Source organism: Oncorhynchus nerka, linkage group LG28 (assembly GCF_034236695.1).
Source record: "Oncorhynchus nerka isolate Pitt River linkage group LG28, Oner_Uvic_2.0, whole genome shotgun sequence".
In the NCBI taxonomy this organism is placed as follows: domain Eukaryota; kingdom Metazoa; phylum Chordata; class Actinopteri; order Salmoniformes; family Salmonidae; genus Oncorhynchus; species Oncorhynchus nerka.
The window spans coordinates 49,512,604-49,530,645 of NC_088423.1; the positions used below are offsets into that span (position 1 = coordinate 49,512,604).

At 42.7% G+C, this 18,042-nt stretch overlaps 1 protein-coding gene across 1 annotated transcript in view; it reads left to right on the forward strand.

Annotated features, from left to right (window-relative positions):
- Positions 1-18,042, forward strand: part of LOC115112727 (kinase non-catalytic C-lobe domain-containing protein 1-like) — a 91,239-nt gene that overhangs the window by 65,674 nt on the left and 7,523 nt on the right. The window contains exons 24-27 of the mRNA XM_065012861.1: positions 252-467; positions 6,171-6,253; positions 6,449-6,602; positions 9,302-9,424. Coding sequence (XP_064868933.1) covers positions 252-467; positions 6,171-6,253; positions 6,449-6,602; positions 9,302-9,424 — 576 coding nt within the window. The remainder of the gene's footprint in view (positions 1-251; positions 468-6,170; positions 6,254-6,448; positions 6,603-9,301; positions 9,425-18,042) is intronic.

Sequence of the window (18,042 nt, forward strand, 5' to 3'; positions counted from 1 at the left end):
AAGTTTGTCTGGCTCAAAAGAAACTCATTTACACTAATATATATTCTGATTGAGTGGGACCATGGCTGCACCCTTGCCCAGTTATGTGACATCCATAGATTAGGGCATACTGAATTCATTTCAATTGACTGATTTCCTTAAATGAACTGTAACTCAGCGAAATCGTTTAAATTGTTGCATATTGCGTTCATATTTTAGTTCAGTATATGTATTCGTAGCCGGAACCTTTCTAAGTTGATTTATCTCTGTAGAGTTTCCAGTGGAAAATATCCAGGGTGGTGGAGCCCCAGGCAACCCAGACCAAAGACCAGGCCTACTCATTAGCAGCAGCCCTGCCGCGGCCCTGCTACACCTCCCTTATGGATGACATCTCCAGTGCCTGCCTCAGAAGCGAGGAAAGACACCCTTTTAGTCAGAGTGAACACAGCGCCCAACACACGGCACAGCAACTCACTCTACTGCAGCAGGTAAACATATGCACGCACGAACGTGCATACACACAGTGACATGCACACACGCACACACACACGCACACACAGCCCACCAAATCATCCTGCAGCAACAGATAAACAGACTTGCACAATTTCTCCCTCTCTCATGCATTCACACTCACTCACAAACACATTGTTATTCATAGACACTGGGGGGGAGACAAATCACTACTTTATGAACTGAAAACAAATTTACAGACCTACAGTTGAAGGTGGAAGTTTACATACACCTTAGCCAAATACATTTAAACTCAATTCCTGACATTTAATCCTAGTAAAAATTCCCTGTCTTAGGTCAGTTAGGATCACCAATTTATTTTAAGAAATGTCAGAGTAATAGTAGAGAGAATGATTTATTTCAGATTTTATTTCTTTCATCACATTCCCAGTGGGTCAGAAGTTCACATACACTCAATTAGTATTTGGTAGCATTGCCTTTAAATGGTTTAACTTGAGTAAAACGTTTCAGGTAGCCTTCCACAAGCTTCCCACAATAAGTTGGGTAGATTTTGGCCCATTCCTCCTGACAGAGCTGGTGTAACTGAGTCAGGTTTGTAGACCTCCTTACTCGCACACGCATTTTCAGTTCTGCCCACAAATGTTCTATAGGATTGAGGTCAGGGCTTTGTGATGGCCACTCCAATACCTTGACTTTGTTGTCCTTAAGCCATTTTGCCACAACTTTGGAAGTATGCTTGGGGTCATTGTCCATTTGGAAGACCCATTTGCGACCAAGCTTTAACTTCCTAACTGATGTCTTCAGATGCTGCTTCAATATATCCACATAATTTTCCTGCCTCATGATGCCATCTATTTTGTGAAGTGCACCAGTCCCTCCTGCAGCAAAGCACCACCACAACATGATGCTGCCACCCCCGTGCTTCACGGTTGGTATGGTGTTCTTCAGCTTGCAAGCCTCCCCCTTTTTCCTCCTAACATAAGGTCATATGGTCATTATGGCCAAAAAATTATATTTTTAATTTCCTCAGACCAGAGGACATTTCTCCAAAAAGTATGATCTTTGCCCCCATGTGCAGTTGCAAACCGTAGTCTGGCTTTTTATGGCAGTTTTGGAGCAGTGGCTTCTTCCTTGCTGAGCGGCCTTTCAGGTTATGTTGAAATAGGACTCGTTTTACTGTGGATATAGATACTGTGGCAAACCTCTTCAAGGTTAGGAGCGTTTGTCACAAACTAAGTGGTAAACTGTCACCAAATCACCCAAGAATGAGAGTTCTTTCGAACAGGACAGTACCTGTTCGTTTGTTTCTCCGTCCTGGTCCACCCAGGCCGTAGGCGAGGTCAAGGATAGCAGGGTTCGGTACACGAATTGGGTTCTCGGTAGGTCCAGGTCCAAACGCCAACAGGTAAGTCCAAAACAATCCAGCTCATACACGGTAAATCCAGCCAATCTCTATAGTCTCTTTCTCTATTGTTCATAGATCCTTCCAGCACCCTCTCTTCCTCTTCCTGGTTTTTCTTGACCCTTTATCTGTGAGTCGGCTCCACCTTCTGAGGGTTCCCCTTGCTTCTGGGACTTGTAGTTTTGGCGGTCGGCCATTTTGTGATCTGTAGTTCTGACAGGGGTGGCCATTTTAGTGATCGGGCAGAGCCCGTTTATTAGTTCTGCTCTCACATATCTGCCACTTATCACTCGACCCCCTTCTTTGCCACAATACGTTTGTATCTGTTTCCTCCAGCATCTTCACAAGGTCATTTGCTGTTGTTCTGGGATTGATTTGCACTTTTCGCACCAAAGTACGTTAATCTTTACTGCCCTCCCAAGCAAAAAGGCAGTAACTGCTCATTTGGTCGAAAATGAGTTAATGTCATTTTTGTTACATTAAATGCATGCTTAATCATGTGGACAAGTATCCTGCCTCGTTTTGTGTTTTGGAGAGAATTGGGGTCGTATTAGCAGTATCTGCAAAAAGTTACTGTGAAACCAAGGTAAGTGGCAGTAACTGCCTTTTAGCTTGTTTTCAACCTGCCCTTGGCTGCAGTTACTGTGTTTTACCTTGGTTTCATATAAGTTTATTATGATAGTGATGCAATCAAACCTGTATGACACTGACTGACAGCTACACACACATACCATGCTATTCTAGGGATACAACACCATGGCACAGCATTCCCGGGGGAAAATGATGGTTGAATTTGCTCTGAAATGCCAACATCCAGACACTGGTAAGAACTAGCTAGCCAAGTAGATCTCAGATCAAAATTAATTAGTCTAAATTTAATTAATCTAACTAGCTAGCGAGAATAGACTAACAATGCTACCTGCTCTCACGAGAGGAGATCTGCAATTGATACTAACGTCAATCTATTAGCCATAGAATGAATTATATTCTGAAATTTCAACTGATGGTTTCTTTGAATCAGTACACCATGCACACGATTTCTAGCCAGTAACAGCCACCTAGCTAAAACTGACGTGCCCCTACCAAAACGTCAAAATCTACCTAGCTAGCATTAGCATGAAGCAATAGATTTGTGGTACATGGTCCCATAAGAGACAAATTAATATAATCCCTAGTTGTATTCTGACATTCCATGGGTTATTTGAATCTGTAACGTTACACCACACACATGACTTCTTAGCAGCTGACGGTCAGTTGGACGTGCACCCCATACTGAATTGTCAAATGCCACGCACACTCGTTTTCTGGATGAGCGCACACACAGCATTGCTAGCTCATTAATTCTATATCTACTCACATGTTCAGGGTTTCTGGTTCTTTTTTTATATTCCAGTATTGCGTGACTGTCCCGACTGAAAGTTAAAATACCAAATTGTATCCACCACCTTTGTTGGTGGCATATGTCATTAGTAGAAGCTTTGACATGCCAAATGTGTGCTCAATGTGTCTGCTTCAGTGCCATCATTACATGAATGCAGAATAAACCGTTTTGCATGACTTCCACCAATCCCTGTGGTCTAGATGATTAGTATCCATGTGGATCAAAGTTGCCATGTGAGGGTGTATTAGGACAGTACACCCACGTCAATGCTAGGTTTTATTCCTGTCAATGTCCATCCATGTAATTGTTTTGTATTTGTAAATTTAAGAGCCTTTTTGGGAGCAGTTATGAAATGAATAGATGAACTGAGTTATGACAGTGAAAATTATTATGATAATGTTTGCACAAGATAAAATCAACAAATCTACCCCCCTAGTGACGTCAATATTCGGTTTGTGCATAATGGCTACAAGGAGAAGAACAAAGATGCCAGCTGCGGTTACGAACATCGGCTTTGTGAAGCTTGGAGAGGAGGAGTGCAAGCTCTGTTTGGTGTAGGGTCATCATCTGAAGATGGAGCACAGGGAGAATGAGGCCATGGAAACCCAAGCCTGCCAAGACAACAGCCATGCAGCACCCGAATTCACCATCCCCAACCCTGACTGCATGCAATGTAGGAAATATGAGGAACATAAAAAGTCTGCAGGGCAGAGCAGAAGCCATTACCAGGCTGATGCACAGAAAGATTGGCCTGAGGACTGGTCTGTGAGGAGCGTTGATATGCAAAAAAGTCTTCCTCGCATGAAAGGTGTGAAAACAGCATTGTTCACAAGAAGAATCGTTGCCTATGGCGAGACATTCACCACCATTGGAAAGAAGTCTCAAATGAAGAAGAAAACTATCTCAGTGGTATGGTGTGAAGGAACAACTGGTCGGAAGGCAGAGGAGATGACTTCATCTTATGTAACAGCACTGGAGAGGGAGAGAGATGTCAAGCATGCAGTGGGTGGATAACTACACTTCTCAAAACAAAAACTGGTGCCTCCTAACATCACTGGTGAGTGTTGTCAATGCTGACTCAACTTTGATGGAGGCCATCACCCTCAAGTTCTTTGAGCCAGGACACACCTTCATGAGTGCAGACAGTTTCCACCATGGCGTGGAACAGGAAATGAAAGCTCGACACCTGGAGGTGTGGTGTACGACTTCCTCCATGTGGTCGCCACTTCCAATGCAGGCAAGGTGGAGGTGGTCGAGATGAAAAAGGAAAACATGCTGGCATGGAAAGCTGGCCATTCCATCGTCAAGCTGAAGAAGGCAGCAGCACCAAAGCTGGCAGAGATGGCTGAGATCCAGTTGAGGCGTGGATCCAGGAGTCACTTCTAAAAAGTCTTCATGAAGAAAAGGACTTCACAGAGCTTGACTTTATCATGAAGAAAGTCACTCTAGAGACACCCTCAACACTACGTACACAGGATAGAGGGATAGAAGAGTCCAAGAAGATGGACATCATCACCAAGCTGTGTCCTCTGATGCCTGCAAATCGAAGGCAGTTCTGGAATGCCTTGGCTGTGAACAACTTTGCTAAGGATGAGGAGTGATATGGAAGAGCACTGAAGAAGTTTTACTCAAAAATGAAATGTAACTACTCAGCATTTTGTCAATTTTAGCTAAATGTCATTTGGGTACCCTTATGAACATGTAAATATGTTTTAAAAATGTTTATTAGCAATCTCATGGTCATTTTTTATATTTTGTATTACCCTACGTCATACTTCTATCATGTTCCATCATTATATATTACAAGACAGGTAATCATTTCATGTAATTCAAACTATTTCAGTGCTGCTTTTCACATTTATTCTTATAACAAGACATGGGCTACTTGTCATACACAGTATGTAATGTGACTGACGCAGAACCTACATCTCTATGTAAATGCAACTGGTATCTTAGTGGAGACACACAAAGGATGCAGTTTCAACTCTGTTACACTGTCATTAAATACACTGCTCTTGTATTAATAGCATAAATGAGAAGTATAGTAAACTAACAAATGAAAATGGCAGGAAAATGTATAACATCATGCTAAGGAAGAAGGTAGTAACTGCCGTTTAAGGGTCAAAGTTCATGTCAAAGGTCAGGGTCAACATGAATAAAAGAAATGTACTTATAGTAAGGCAACAGATCATTACATCTCCAATAATCTCCCTAGAATTCATTTGGCTGGACAATTAAAAAACTTTGAAGACATTTTTCTCAGTTCCAATCTATGAGCAGTTACTGCCTTTTTGCTTGGGAGGGCAGTTTAGGAGACAGAACGCGTCTCCTTCCTGAGCGGTATGAACTCTGTGTGGTCCAATGGTGTTTATACTTGCGTACTATTGTTTGTACAGATGAACGTGGTACCTTCAGGTGTTTGGAAATTGCTCCCAAGGATGAACCAGACTTGTGGAGGTCTAAAAAAATAAAATAAAAAAATATTCTGATTTCTTTGGATTTTCCCATGATGTCAAGCAAAGAGGCACTGAGTTTGAAGGTAGGCCTTGAAATACATCCACAGGTACACCTCCAATTGACTCAAGTGATGTCAACTAGCCTATCAGAAGCTTATACAGCCATGACATAATTTTCTGGAATTTTCCAAGCTGTTTAAAGGCACAGTCAACTTACTGTATGTAAACTTCTGACCCATTGGAATTGTGATACAGTGAATTATAAGTGAAATAATATGTCTATAAACAATTGTAAAAATGACTTGTGTCATGCACAAAGTAGATGTCCTAACCGACTTGTCAAAAACTATAGTTTGTTAACAATACATTTGTGGAGTGGTTGAAAAACGGGTTTTAATGACAACTTAAGTGTATGTAAACTTCTGACTTCAACTGTATATATACATTTGAAACATAAGCTCTTGTTTTTTTTTTAATGCAGGAAATGTTTCAAGGCTGTCACCCCAATAATTTCCTCAACTCTAGAGCTCAAGGAGTCGGGGACAAAGCATTAAGTGTCACCAAGTGAGTAAATATTCCCTTTGGTTCAAATATTTCAGTGACATATACCAGAATGCATAATCTGAAACAAGCATCACTTGCTAGATTATGAGACGTATGTGACAGTCAGCCATTGCATCCTTGACAATCTCTGACATAAAATCAACTGTTCATTCACAGCTCAATCTCGAGTCTGATTGTCTCTCTCTTATCCCACAGACATGTGTCACACTCTATAACTCCAGTAGAGGGCAGCAGTTTATTTGTTAATGAGGAGATGCCACAGGATAGCTACCTCCAACAGCTACTGAGATATGCTGACAGTGTCTCCAACTGGGTTTCTGCTGAAATTGTCATCTGTGATTCGATAAAGGTGAGATCTGCTAGTAATGGGGATACAACTCTGTTGGACATTACTGTTTGATCTCTATATCTATATGTATGTCATTTATTCAACACACACACACACACACACACAGTCAGTCAGAGGCTGGCACTAAGACAGCATTGAATGAGCTGTATTCCGCCATAAGCAAACAAGAAAACGCTCACCCAGAGGCGGCAAACCTACTAGCCGGGGATTTTAATGCAGGGAAACTTAAATTGTTTTACCACATTTCTATCAACATGTTAAATGTGCAACCAGAGGAAAAAAACTCTGGACCACCGATACTTCACACACAGAGACGCATGCAACGCTCTCCCTCGCCCTCCATTTGGCAAATCTGACCATAATTCTATCCTCCTGATTCCTGCTCACAAGGAAAAATTAAAGCAGGAAGCACCAGTGACTAGATCAATAAAAAAGTGGTCAGATGAAGCAGATGCTACAGGACTGTTTTTCTAGCACAGACATGGAATATGTTCCGGGATTCCTCCGATGGCATTGAGGAGTACACCACATCATTCATTGGCTCAATCAATAAGTGCATCGATGATGTCGTCCCCATAGTGACTGTATGTACACTACCGTTCAAAAGTCTGGGGTCACTTAGAAATATCCTTGTTTGTGAATCATCAAACAGGCAAAGCATCAATACAGGTCTAAGATCGAATCGTAATACACCGGTTCTGGTGCTCGTTGGATATGACAGGGCTTGCAAACCATTACAGACTACAAAGGGAAGCACAGCCGAGAGCTGCCCATTGACACGAGCCTACCAGACGAGCTAAACTACTTCTATTCTCGCTTCAAGGCAAATATCACTGAAACATGCATGAGAGCACCAGCTGTTTCAGAAGACTGTGATCTTTCTCGCCGCAGCCGATGTGAGTAAGACCTTTAAATAAGTCAACATTCACAAGGCCGCAGGGCCAGATGGATTACCAGGACATGTACTGCGAACATGCGTTGACCAACTGGCAAGTGTCGTCACTGACATTTTCAACCTCTCCATGTCCGAGTCTGTAATACCAAGATGTTTTAAGCAGACCACCTGTGCCTGTGCCGAAGAACACAAAGAAATCTTGCATAAATGACTACCGTCCCATATCACTCACGTCTGTAGCCATGAAGTGCTTTGAAAGACTGGTCATGGCTCACATCAAGAACATTATCCCACTCCAATTGCATACCGCCCCAACAGATCCACAGATGATGCTCTCTCTATTGCACTCCACACTGCCCTTTCCCACCTGGACAAAAGGAACACATATGTGAGAATGCTATTCATTGACTACAGCTCAGCGTTCAACATCATAGTGCCCTCAAAGTTCATCAATAAGCTAAGGACCCTGGGACTAAACACCTGCCTCTGCATCTGGATCCTGGATTCCTGACGGGCCGCCCCCCAGGTGGTAAGGGTAGGTAACAACACATCCGCCATGCTGATCCTCAACACAGGGCCCCCTCAGGGGTGCATGCTCAGTACTCCAGTGCTCCTGTACTCCCTGTTCACTCATTACTGCACGGCCAGGCACAGCTCCAACACCATCATTAAGTTTGCCAATGACACAACAGTTGTAGGCTTGATCAACGACAACGACGAGACAGCCTATAGGGGCGAGGTCAGACACCTGGCGGAGTGGTGCCAGGACAACAACCTCTCCCTCAACGTGATCAAGACAAAGGAGATGATTGTGGACTACAGGAAAAAAGAGGACAGAGCACGCCCCCATTCTCATCGACGGGGCTGCAGTGGAGCAAGTTGGGAGCTTCAAGTTCCTTGGTGTCCACATCACCAACAAACTAACATGGTCCATGCACACCAAGACAGTCATGAAGAGGGCACGACAAAACCTTTTCCCCCTCAGGAGACTTAAAAGATTTGCCATGGGCCCTCAGATCTTCAAAAGGTTCTACAGCTGCACCATCGAAAGCATCCTGACTGGTTGCATCACTGCCTGGTATGGCAACTGCTTGGCCTCCGACCGCAAGGTGCTACAGTAGGTTGTGCGAACGGCCCAGTACATCACTGGGGCCAAGCTTCCTGCCATCCAGGACCTCTATGCCAGGCGGTATCAGAGGAAGGCCCTAATAATTGTCAAAGACTTCAGCCACCCTTGCCATATACTTTTCTCTCTGCTATTGCACTGCAAGTGGTACCGGAGCACCAAGTCTAGGTCCAAGAGGCTTCTCAACAGCTTCTACCCCCAAGCCATAAAGCCTCCTGAACATCTAATCAAATGGCTACCCAGACTATTTGCATTGCCTCCCCCCTTCTTTACACCACTGCTACTCTCTGTTAGTCTTTCTCATAGTCACTTCAATAACCCTACCTACATTTACATACTACCTCAACTGGCCGATACCCCCCCCTGTATATAGTCTCGCTATTGTTGTTTTACTGCTGCTTTTTAGTTACTTGTTATCTTTTATTCTTGTCTGCATTGTTGTTTAGGGGCTCGTAAGTAAGCATTTCACTGTAAGGTTGTATTCGGCCCATGTGACTAATACAATTTGATTTGATTTGAAAACACTAATTTACATTTATTTTCAAAGTCAGTCATTGTCCATTATATCGAATTACGTGATAGCCATCAGATGCACTTCTATGATGTTTTAATTGATTTCTACAAGGATTTGTGTGAATGCTTGACCATAGAATCTCTCCTCTTCTTTTCTTGCTGCAGATACAAGCGGCTTTGCTCACTAAGTTTCTGTTAATTGCCAAACACTGCTATGAATCGAGAGACTTCGCCACAGCCATGCAGGTCCTTGGAGGTCTGGAGAATGTTTTTGTCAGGCAATTACCCGTAAGTATGCATGCCTGCATCTGAAATGGCACCCTATTTCCTATATACTGTAGTATACAACTTTTGACCAGAGTCATGTAGGGAGCACCCATGAAATAAATAACATACTCTTAGGCCCTTAAGTGAAATGTATTTTGGTGCTGTTATGGGAACCAGTGGATATTTGATTCCTTTCTGAGTTAGATGAACATCAGAATTTGTGTTCAAATCAAATTTCGGGGAGGACATAACAGTACCTAAAATGGGTGCTTACCTTATGAATTGTCATAAAGTGTAACAACTGAAATGATGTGCTCTTGTTGTTTGTCCATGTTATAATAATACTCTTCCTGTTCTTGTCATTACTGAACAGAGTTTTTTTTTAATATAATATTTTTTATATTTTTATATTTGGTACTATTTTCACAAGTATGTGGTGAATTTTCTAAACTATTAGTACAAAACTCCAAACTGGTAACACTTGTTAAGGCGTTCGCATGCTTCTCAGTCAAAACAGTTTGGTATAGCTCGTTATGTGACATGTTATGTGACATTGTGACATTTCTGTTATTTTTGGACTTCGGTGAAGGGTTTTTGGGCTGTTCGGGCACAAGAAGTTTGGAGCCGAAGTCTATGCCCCTTTGTCAGTGATTGGTCAACAGTAGGGATTCTCCAATAAATGATTTGTTTTAATTCAATGAGAGACTGCACCAAACATCTTAGTAAAATTGTGAGACGAAGATCTCTTCTGAGATCTTATGTGTTTCAAAATTGCCCCTTGAATGTAGTATGCTACAGTACTGTAAATTACAGTATATTACACTGTTTTCACATGAGGCAATATTAAATACAATTTTATTAGTCACATGCGCCGAATACAAGTAAGGTGAAATGCTTACAGTGAAATGCTTACTTATTAGGCCCTAACCAACAATGCAGTTTTAAAAAATACGGATAAGAAAAAGAAATAAAAGTAAAAATGTATTAAAGAGCGATAGTAAAATAACAATAGCGAGACTATATACAGTGGGGTAGCGGTACAGAGTCAATGTGTGGGGGCACTGGTTAGTTGAGGTAATATGTACATGTAGGTAGAGTTTTTAAAGTGACTATGACTACTTTGATTAGGTGTACAGGAGTCTTATGGCTTGGGGGTAGAAGCTGTTTAGAAGCCTCTTGGACATAGACTTGGTGCTCTGGTACCGCTTGCCATGCGATAGCAGAGAGAACACTCTATGACTAGGGTGGCTGGAGTCTTTGACCATTTTTAGGGCCTTCCTCTGATACCGCCTGGCATAGAAGTCCTGGATGGCAGGAAGCTTGGCCCCAGTGATGTACTGGGCCGGTCGCACAACCTCTGTTGTGCCTTGCGGTCAGAGGCTGAGCAGTTGCAATACCAGACAGTGATGCAACCCGTCAGGATGCTCTCGATGGTGCAGCTGTAGAACCTTTTGAGGATCTGAGGACCCATGGCAAATCTTTTCAGTCTCCTGAGGGGGAATAGGTTTTGTCGTGCCCACTTCACAAATATCTTGGTGTGCTTGGACCATGTTAGTTTGTTGGTGCTGTGGACACCAAGGAACTTGAAGCTCTCAACCTGCTCCACTGCAGCCCCGTTGATGAGAATGGGGGCGTGCTTGGTCCTCTTTTTCCTGTAGTCCACAATCATCTCCTTTGTCTTGATCACGTTGAGGGAGAGGTTGTTGTCTTGGCACCACACGGCCAGGTCTCTGACCTCCTCCCTATAGGAAGTCTCGTTGTTGTCGGTGATCAGGTCTTCCACTGTTTTGTCATTGGGAAACTTAATGATGGTGTTGGAATCATGCCTGGCCGTGCAGTAATGAGTGAACAGGGAGTCCAGGAGGGGACTGAGCATGTACACCTGAGGGGCCCCTGTTTTGAGGATGAGTGTGGCGGATGTGTTGTTACCTACCCTTACCACCTGGGGGCGGCCCGTCAGGAAATCCAGGATCCAGTTGCAGAGGGAGATGTTTAGTCCCAGCGTCCTTAGCTTATTGATGAGCTTTGAGGGCACTATGGTGTTGAACGCTGAGCTGTAGTCAATAAATAGCATTCTCACATAGGTGTTCCTTTTGTCCAGGTGGGAAAGGGCAGTGTGGAGTGCAATAGAGAGAGCATCATCTGTGGATCGGTTGGGGCGGTATGCAAATTGGAGTGGTCTAGGGTTTCTGGGATAATGGTGTTGATGTGAGCCATGACCAGCCTTTCAAAGCACTTCATGGCTACAGACATGAGTGCTATGCGTCGGTAGTCATTTAGGCAGGTTACCTTAGTGTTCTTGGGCACAGGCACTATGGGGGTCTGCTTAAAACATGTTGGTATTACAGACTCGGACAGGGAGAGGTTGAAAATGTCAGTGAAGACACTTGCCAGTTGGTCAACGCATGTTCACAGTACACGTCCTGGTAATCCGTCTGGCCCTGCGGCCTAGTGAATGTTGACCTATTTAATGGTCTTACTCACATCGGCCATCGTGAGCGTGATCACACAGTCTTCTGGAACAGCTGGTGCTCTCATGCATGTTTCAGTGTTATTTGCCTCGAAGCGAGCATAGAAGTAGTTTAGCTCGTCTGGTAGGCTTGTGTCAATGGGCAGCTCTCGGCTGTGCTTCCCTTTGTAGTCTGTAATGGTTTGCAAGCACTGCCACATCCGATGAGCATCAGAGCCGGTGTAGTACCATTTGGTCGTAGTCCTGTATTGATGCTTTGCCTGTTTGATGGTCGTCGGAGGGCATAGCGGGATTTCTTATAAGCTTCCGGGTTCGAGTCCCGCTCCTTGAAAGTGGCAGCTCTAGCCTTTTGCTCAGTGCAGATGCTGCCTGTAATACATGGCTTCTGGTTGGGGTATGTACATGCGGTCACTGTGGGGACGACGTCATCGATGCACTTATTGATGAAGCCAATGACTGATGTCATTGGACGGAGCTGCTCTTCCTCCCGGGGAAGGACTGCCCGTTCTATGATCTCGCCATCACGGTTGACAACTCCATTGTGTCCTCCTCCCAGAGCGCTAAGAACCTTGGCGTGATCCTGGACAACACCCTGTCGTTCTCAACTAACATCAAGGCGGTGGCCCGTTCTTGTAGGTTCATGCTCTACAACATCCGCAGAGTACGACCCTGCCTCACACAGGAAGCAGCGCAGGTCCTAATCCAGGCACTTGTCATCTCCCGTCTGGATTACTGCAACTCGCTGTTGGCTGGGCTCCCTGCCTGTGCCATTAAACCCTACAACTCATCCAGAACGCCGCAGCCCGTCTGGTGTTCAACCTTCCCAAGTTCTCTCACGTCACCCCGCTCCTCCGCTCTCTCCACTGGCTTCCAGTTGAAGCTCGCATCCGCTACAAGACCATGGTGCTTGCCTACGGAGCTGTGAGGGGAACGGCACCTCAGTACCTCCAGGCTCTGATCAGGCCCTACACCCAAACAAGGGCACTGCGTTCATCCACCTCTGGCCTGCTCGCCTCCCTACCACTGAGGAAGTACAGTTCCCGTGCAGCCCAGTCAAAACTGTTCGCTGCTCTGGCCCCCCAATGGTGGAACAAACTCCCTCACGACGCCAGGACAGCGGAGTCAATCACCACCTTCCGGAGACACCTGAAACCCCACCTCTTTCAGGAATACCTAGGATAGGATAAAGTAATCCTTCTCACCCCCCCCCCTTAAAAGATTTAGATGCACTATTGTAAAGTGGCTGTTCCACTGGATGTCTTAAGGTGAACGCACCAATTTGTAAGTCGCTCTGGATAAGAGCGTCTGCTAAATGACTTAAATGTAAATGTAAATGATGTGGTGTGCTCCTCAATGCCATCGGAGGAATCCCGGAACATATTTCATGTCTGTGCTAGCAAAACAGTCCTGTAGCTTAGTATCTGCTTCATCTGACCATTTTTTATTGATCTAGTCACTGGTGCTTCCTGCTTTAATTTTTGCTTGTTAGCAGGAATCAGGAGGATAGAATTATGGTCCGATTTGCTAAATGGAGTGCGAGGGAGAGCTTTGTATGCATCTCTGTATGTGGAGTAAAGATGGTCCAGAGTTTTTTTTCCCTCTGGTTGCACATTTAACATGCTGATAGAAATGTGGTACAACGAATTGAAGTTTCCCTGCATTAAAGTCTCTGGCTTCTTGGAGCACCGCCTCTGGGTGAGCATTTTCTTGTTTGCTTATGGCGGATACAGCTCATTCAATGCTGTCTTAGTGCCAGCCTCTGACTGTGGTGGTTTACATACACTTAGGTTGGAGTCACTAAAACTAGTTTTTCAACAACTCCACAAATATTTTTTTTTAACAAACTAGTTTTGGCAAGTCGGTTAGGACATCTACTTTGTGCATGACACAGGTAATTTTTCCAACAATTGTTTATTTGCCTTATAATTTACTGTATCACAATTCCAGTGGGTCCGAAGTTTACATACACTAAGTTGACTCTGCCTTTAAACAGCTTGGAAAATTCCAGAAAATGATGTCATGGCTTTAGAAGCTTCTGAGAGGCTAATTGACATAATTTGAGTCAATTGGAGGTGTACCTGTGGATGTATTTCAAGGCCTACCTGTCACGCCCTGGCCTTAGTTATCTTTGTTTTCTTTATTATTTGGGTTAGGCCAGGGTGTGATATGGGTGATTTATGTGTTTTGGCTTGTCTAGGGTTTTTTGTAGATTTGTGGGGTTGTGTTCAGTTTAGGTGTCTAGGTAAGTCTATGGTTGCCTAGATTGGTTCTCAATCAGAGGCAGGTGTTTATTCTTGTCTCTGAATGCGAACCATATTTAGGCAGCCATATTCTTTGGGTATTTTGTTGGTGATTGTTTCCTGTGTCAGTGTTTGTGCCACACGGGACTGTTTCGGGTTTTCATGTTCCTTGTTTTGTAGTTGTGTTCATGTTTGAGTTTTCCTATTAAAACCATGGACACTTACCACGCTGCGTATTGGTCCGATCCTTGTTTCACCTCTTCAGAGGAAGAGAAGGAAGAAAACTGTGACACTACCTTCAAACTCAGTGCCTCTTTGCTTGACATCATGGGAAAATCAAAAGAAATCAGCCAAGACCTCAGAAAAATTGTCAACCTCCACAATTTTGGTTCATCATTGGGATCAATTTCCAAACACCTGAATGTACCACGTTCATCTGTACAAACAATAGTACGCAAGTATAAACACCATGGGACCACGCAGCCGTCATACCGCTAAGAAAGGAGATGCGTTCTGTCTCGTAGAGATGAACATACTTTGGTGTGAAAAGTGCAAATCAATCCCAGAACAACAACAAAGGACCTTGTGAAGATGCTGGAGGAAACAAAAGTATCTATATCCACAGTAAAATGAGTCCTATATCAACATAACCTGAAAGGCTACTCAGCAAGAAAGAAGCCACTGCTCCAAAACCACCATAAAAAAAGCCAGACTACGGTTTGCAACTGCACATGGGGACAAAGATTATACTTTTTGGAGAAATGTCCTCTGGTCTGACAAAACAAAAATATAACTTTTTGGCTATAATGACCATCGTTATGTTTGGAGGAAAAAGGGGGATGCTTGCAAGCCGAAGAACACCATTCCAACCGTGAAGCACGGGGGTGGCAGCATCATGTTGTGGGGGTGCTTTGCTCGAGGAGGGACTGGTGCACTTCACAAAATAGATGGCATCATGAGGCAGGAAAATGTGGATATATTTAAGCAACATTTCAAGACATCAGTCAGGAAGTTAAAGCTTGGTCGCAAATGGGTCTTCCAAATTGACAATGACCCCAAGCATATTTCCAAAGTTGTAGCAAAATGGCTTAAGGACAACAATGTCAAGGTATTGGAGTGGCCATTACAAAGCCCTGACCTCAATCCTATAGAAAATGTGCGGGCAGAACTGAAAAAGCGTGTGCGAGCAAGGAGGCCTACAAACCTGACTCGGTTACACCAGCGTGTGGAAGGCTACCTGAAACGTTTTACCCAAGTTAAACAATTTAAAGGCAATGCTACCAAATACTAATTGAGTGTAGGTAAACTTCTGACCCACTGGGAATGTGATGAAAGAAATAAAAGCTGAAATAAATCAATTCTCTTTACTATTATTCTGACATTTCACATTCTTAAAATAAAGTGGTGATCTGAACTGACCCAAGACATGGAATTTTTACTAGGATTAAATGTCAAGAATTGTGAAAATCTTTGTTTAAATGTATTTGGCTAAGTTGTATGTAAACTTCCGACTTCAACTGTATATTATACTGGAAAAATTCAGTTATAAATGATTTTGTCTTTGTTAAAAATAAGTTGTTCTCCAGTAAACTTCGATTAAATTTCCAATATCCCAGTCCATGTGGAAATTCTATAAGAGTTATGTGAATGTCAATTAGATGATCATCTGATCGCATTCTGTCTCCTATTAAAACGTTTTAAACCTTTGATGAAAGAGACAAGAATGTAGTCAAGACGACTAGCTTGATTAAGTCTCCTCCATTTATATCTCACTAGGTTGGGGTTTTTTAGTCTCCAAATATCCACTATTTCTAATGTGTCCATAATATTTGTGATTTCCTTAAGGGCGCAGTGATGATAGTTTGTAGAGTGATTATCTTTACGGTCCATTAAGGTACTTAACACTGTGTTATAGTCTCCTACCATAATGATTTGATCATTTGTTGCCTGTAAGTTTAATAAATTGGTGTATATATATTTTTAAAGAAGTGTGGTTCATCCTGATTTGGACCATATAGATTAATGAGCCTAATCTCTTTTCCGTCCACTTTCATATTCAAAAAGATCCACCTTCCTTGCGAATCATTCCTGACTATTTGCATATTCAGATCGAAATCTTTGTTAATTAATATCATCATACCTTTTGAGTTCATTTGTCCATGATAGAAAATTATTTCACCACCCCATTCCTTTTTCCACACAACTTCATCTAAGGATGTAGAGTGAGTTTCCTGTATACAAGTGTATGTTATATTCCTTTTCTTTTAGTCACGTAAAGACTTATCGTCTTTTTTTATAACCTTCTAATCCGTTACAATTATAACTGGCTATACTTATTTATTCACCCCTTGCCTTAACTAGATACTATTCTCAGCCTAAATTGACCATAATTAGTGCTTGTAAAGTTACTGCCATCAGAGGTAGTATGACGGTCATTTAGAATTCAACAAATAGGTTCTAGCAATATTTGTTTTATTCCCTTACCTGTTTGCCTGTGAGCCAGTGCCACAGATGTTAGCAAATTGAGACAAGGTATTATGTGTGTAGGAAATCTGATTAGGTTGATGTCTATGATACTGGATGTGATTTAGTGAGAGTTTGTACGATGTCTGTATAAGAGTAATGTGTGCTGTCCAAATAAATAATAACTCTGCCAATTTGCATGGTTGAGTGTCTATGTGTGTAACATGTAGTGCGTATAGGCTTAATATTCATGATGATAATTGTATCCATATCGTATCACCGTCAAAGTTGCACCATAATTACATTATTGAAAAAACACATCCCAGCATTTCCATAGCAATTGATGTTTCACATGATCATGAAAGAGGCCTTGCATTACTTTACAGACGGCTTTACCACAGTACAAATGTATTCCGTACAATATGTTATTATTTCCCAATGCCCCTATTCTGATATCTTCCCCTTGCTTGTTGTAAACATATATAAACTTGTAGACAAATGCATAAAAAATGGAGTGGAAAGGTGGAAAGCCACCTTGTTTACAGTCTCTATAGGACGTTTCAAGGCAGATGGCATAAATTCTCTGATCGCGGCCTCTGGATTATTGGATGCGTCTTCAGGAATCCTAGAAAAAAATAGATTTTCACCCATGCTACGACTTTCTATGTTTAGCAGCAACTCCTTCATCACCGTGTTTTCCCTGAGTAGACAATCCATGTTGGAATCGTGGATTTTAACCTTGGCTGTGAGTGCCTTGTTCTTTCCTTGGAGCGTGAGAATTTCACTCTGGCTAAACTCCAAACTCCCCCTCAGCCCTGCTACCTCCTCACACAACTTTTCTAGTGTTGCATGTATTCCAGCCAGAGCACTAGCCTCTACTTCAACGGTAAGTAAATCGTCCGTGTCTGTAGATTCATTTGTTTTTCTTTTTTTTTGTTGGGTTAAAGTTATTTTGTGAGGTAGTCGGATCTTTCCATGATGAAATATGTTGTTCCTCCATTGCCTAAAGCTGTTGGTACTCGTCGATTTCCCTCAGGATCTCCTTAGTATCCAGTTTGGCTCTTTACTGCATCCAGTTGTTTTACGAAAAGATAACAATGAGTCTTTCCCAGGATGACGACAGGTGTCTGTAGTACAGCCAGCTAGCACTCGCGGAATCCACGCAAAAATACGTTTGGTATTTTTACATACATTGTTATGGCTGTATTGTTTTAAAAACCCAATAATGTTGTGGGTCCATCAGACACAGATTGGACACACATTGGATGAATAACAAAAACATGAACACCACACAAGGGTTAAAAATGTGCTTAGAGTTTTGAAACAACTGCATTTTTGATGATCTGTTTTGAGTTGTGTACTAAGAGCTGTGAAAATGTACCACATGCTTGTGAAAGTTGGACCAAATTGATACAAAAAAAACTCTTAACGGGAGTAAAGCTTCCGTAAGCGTGAGACAGATGTAG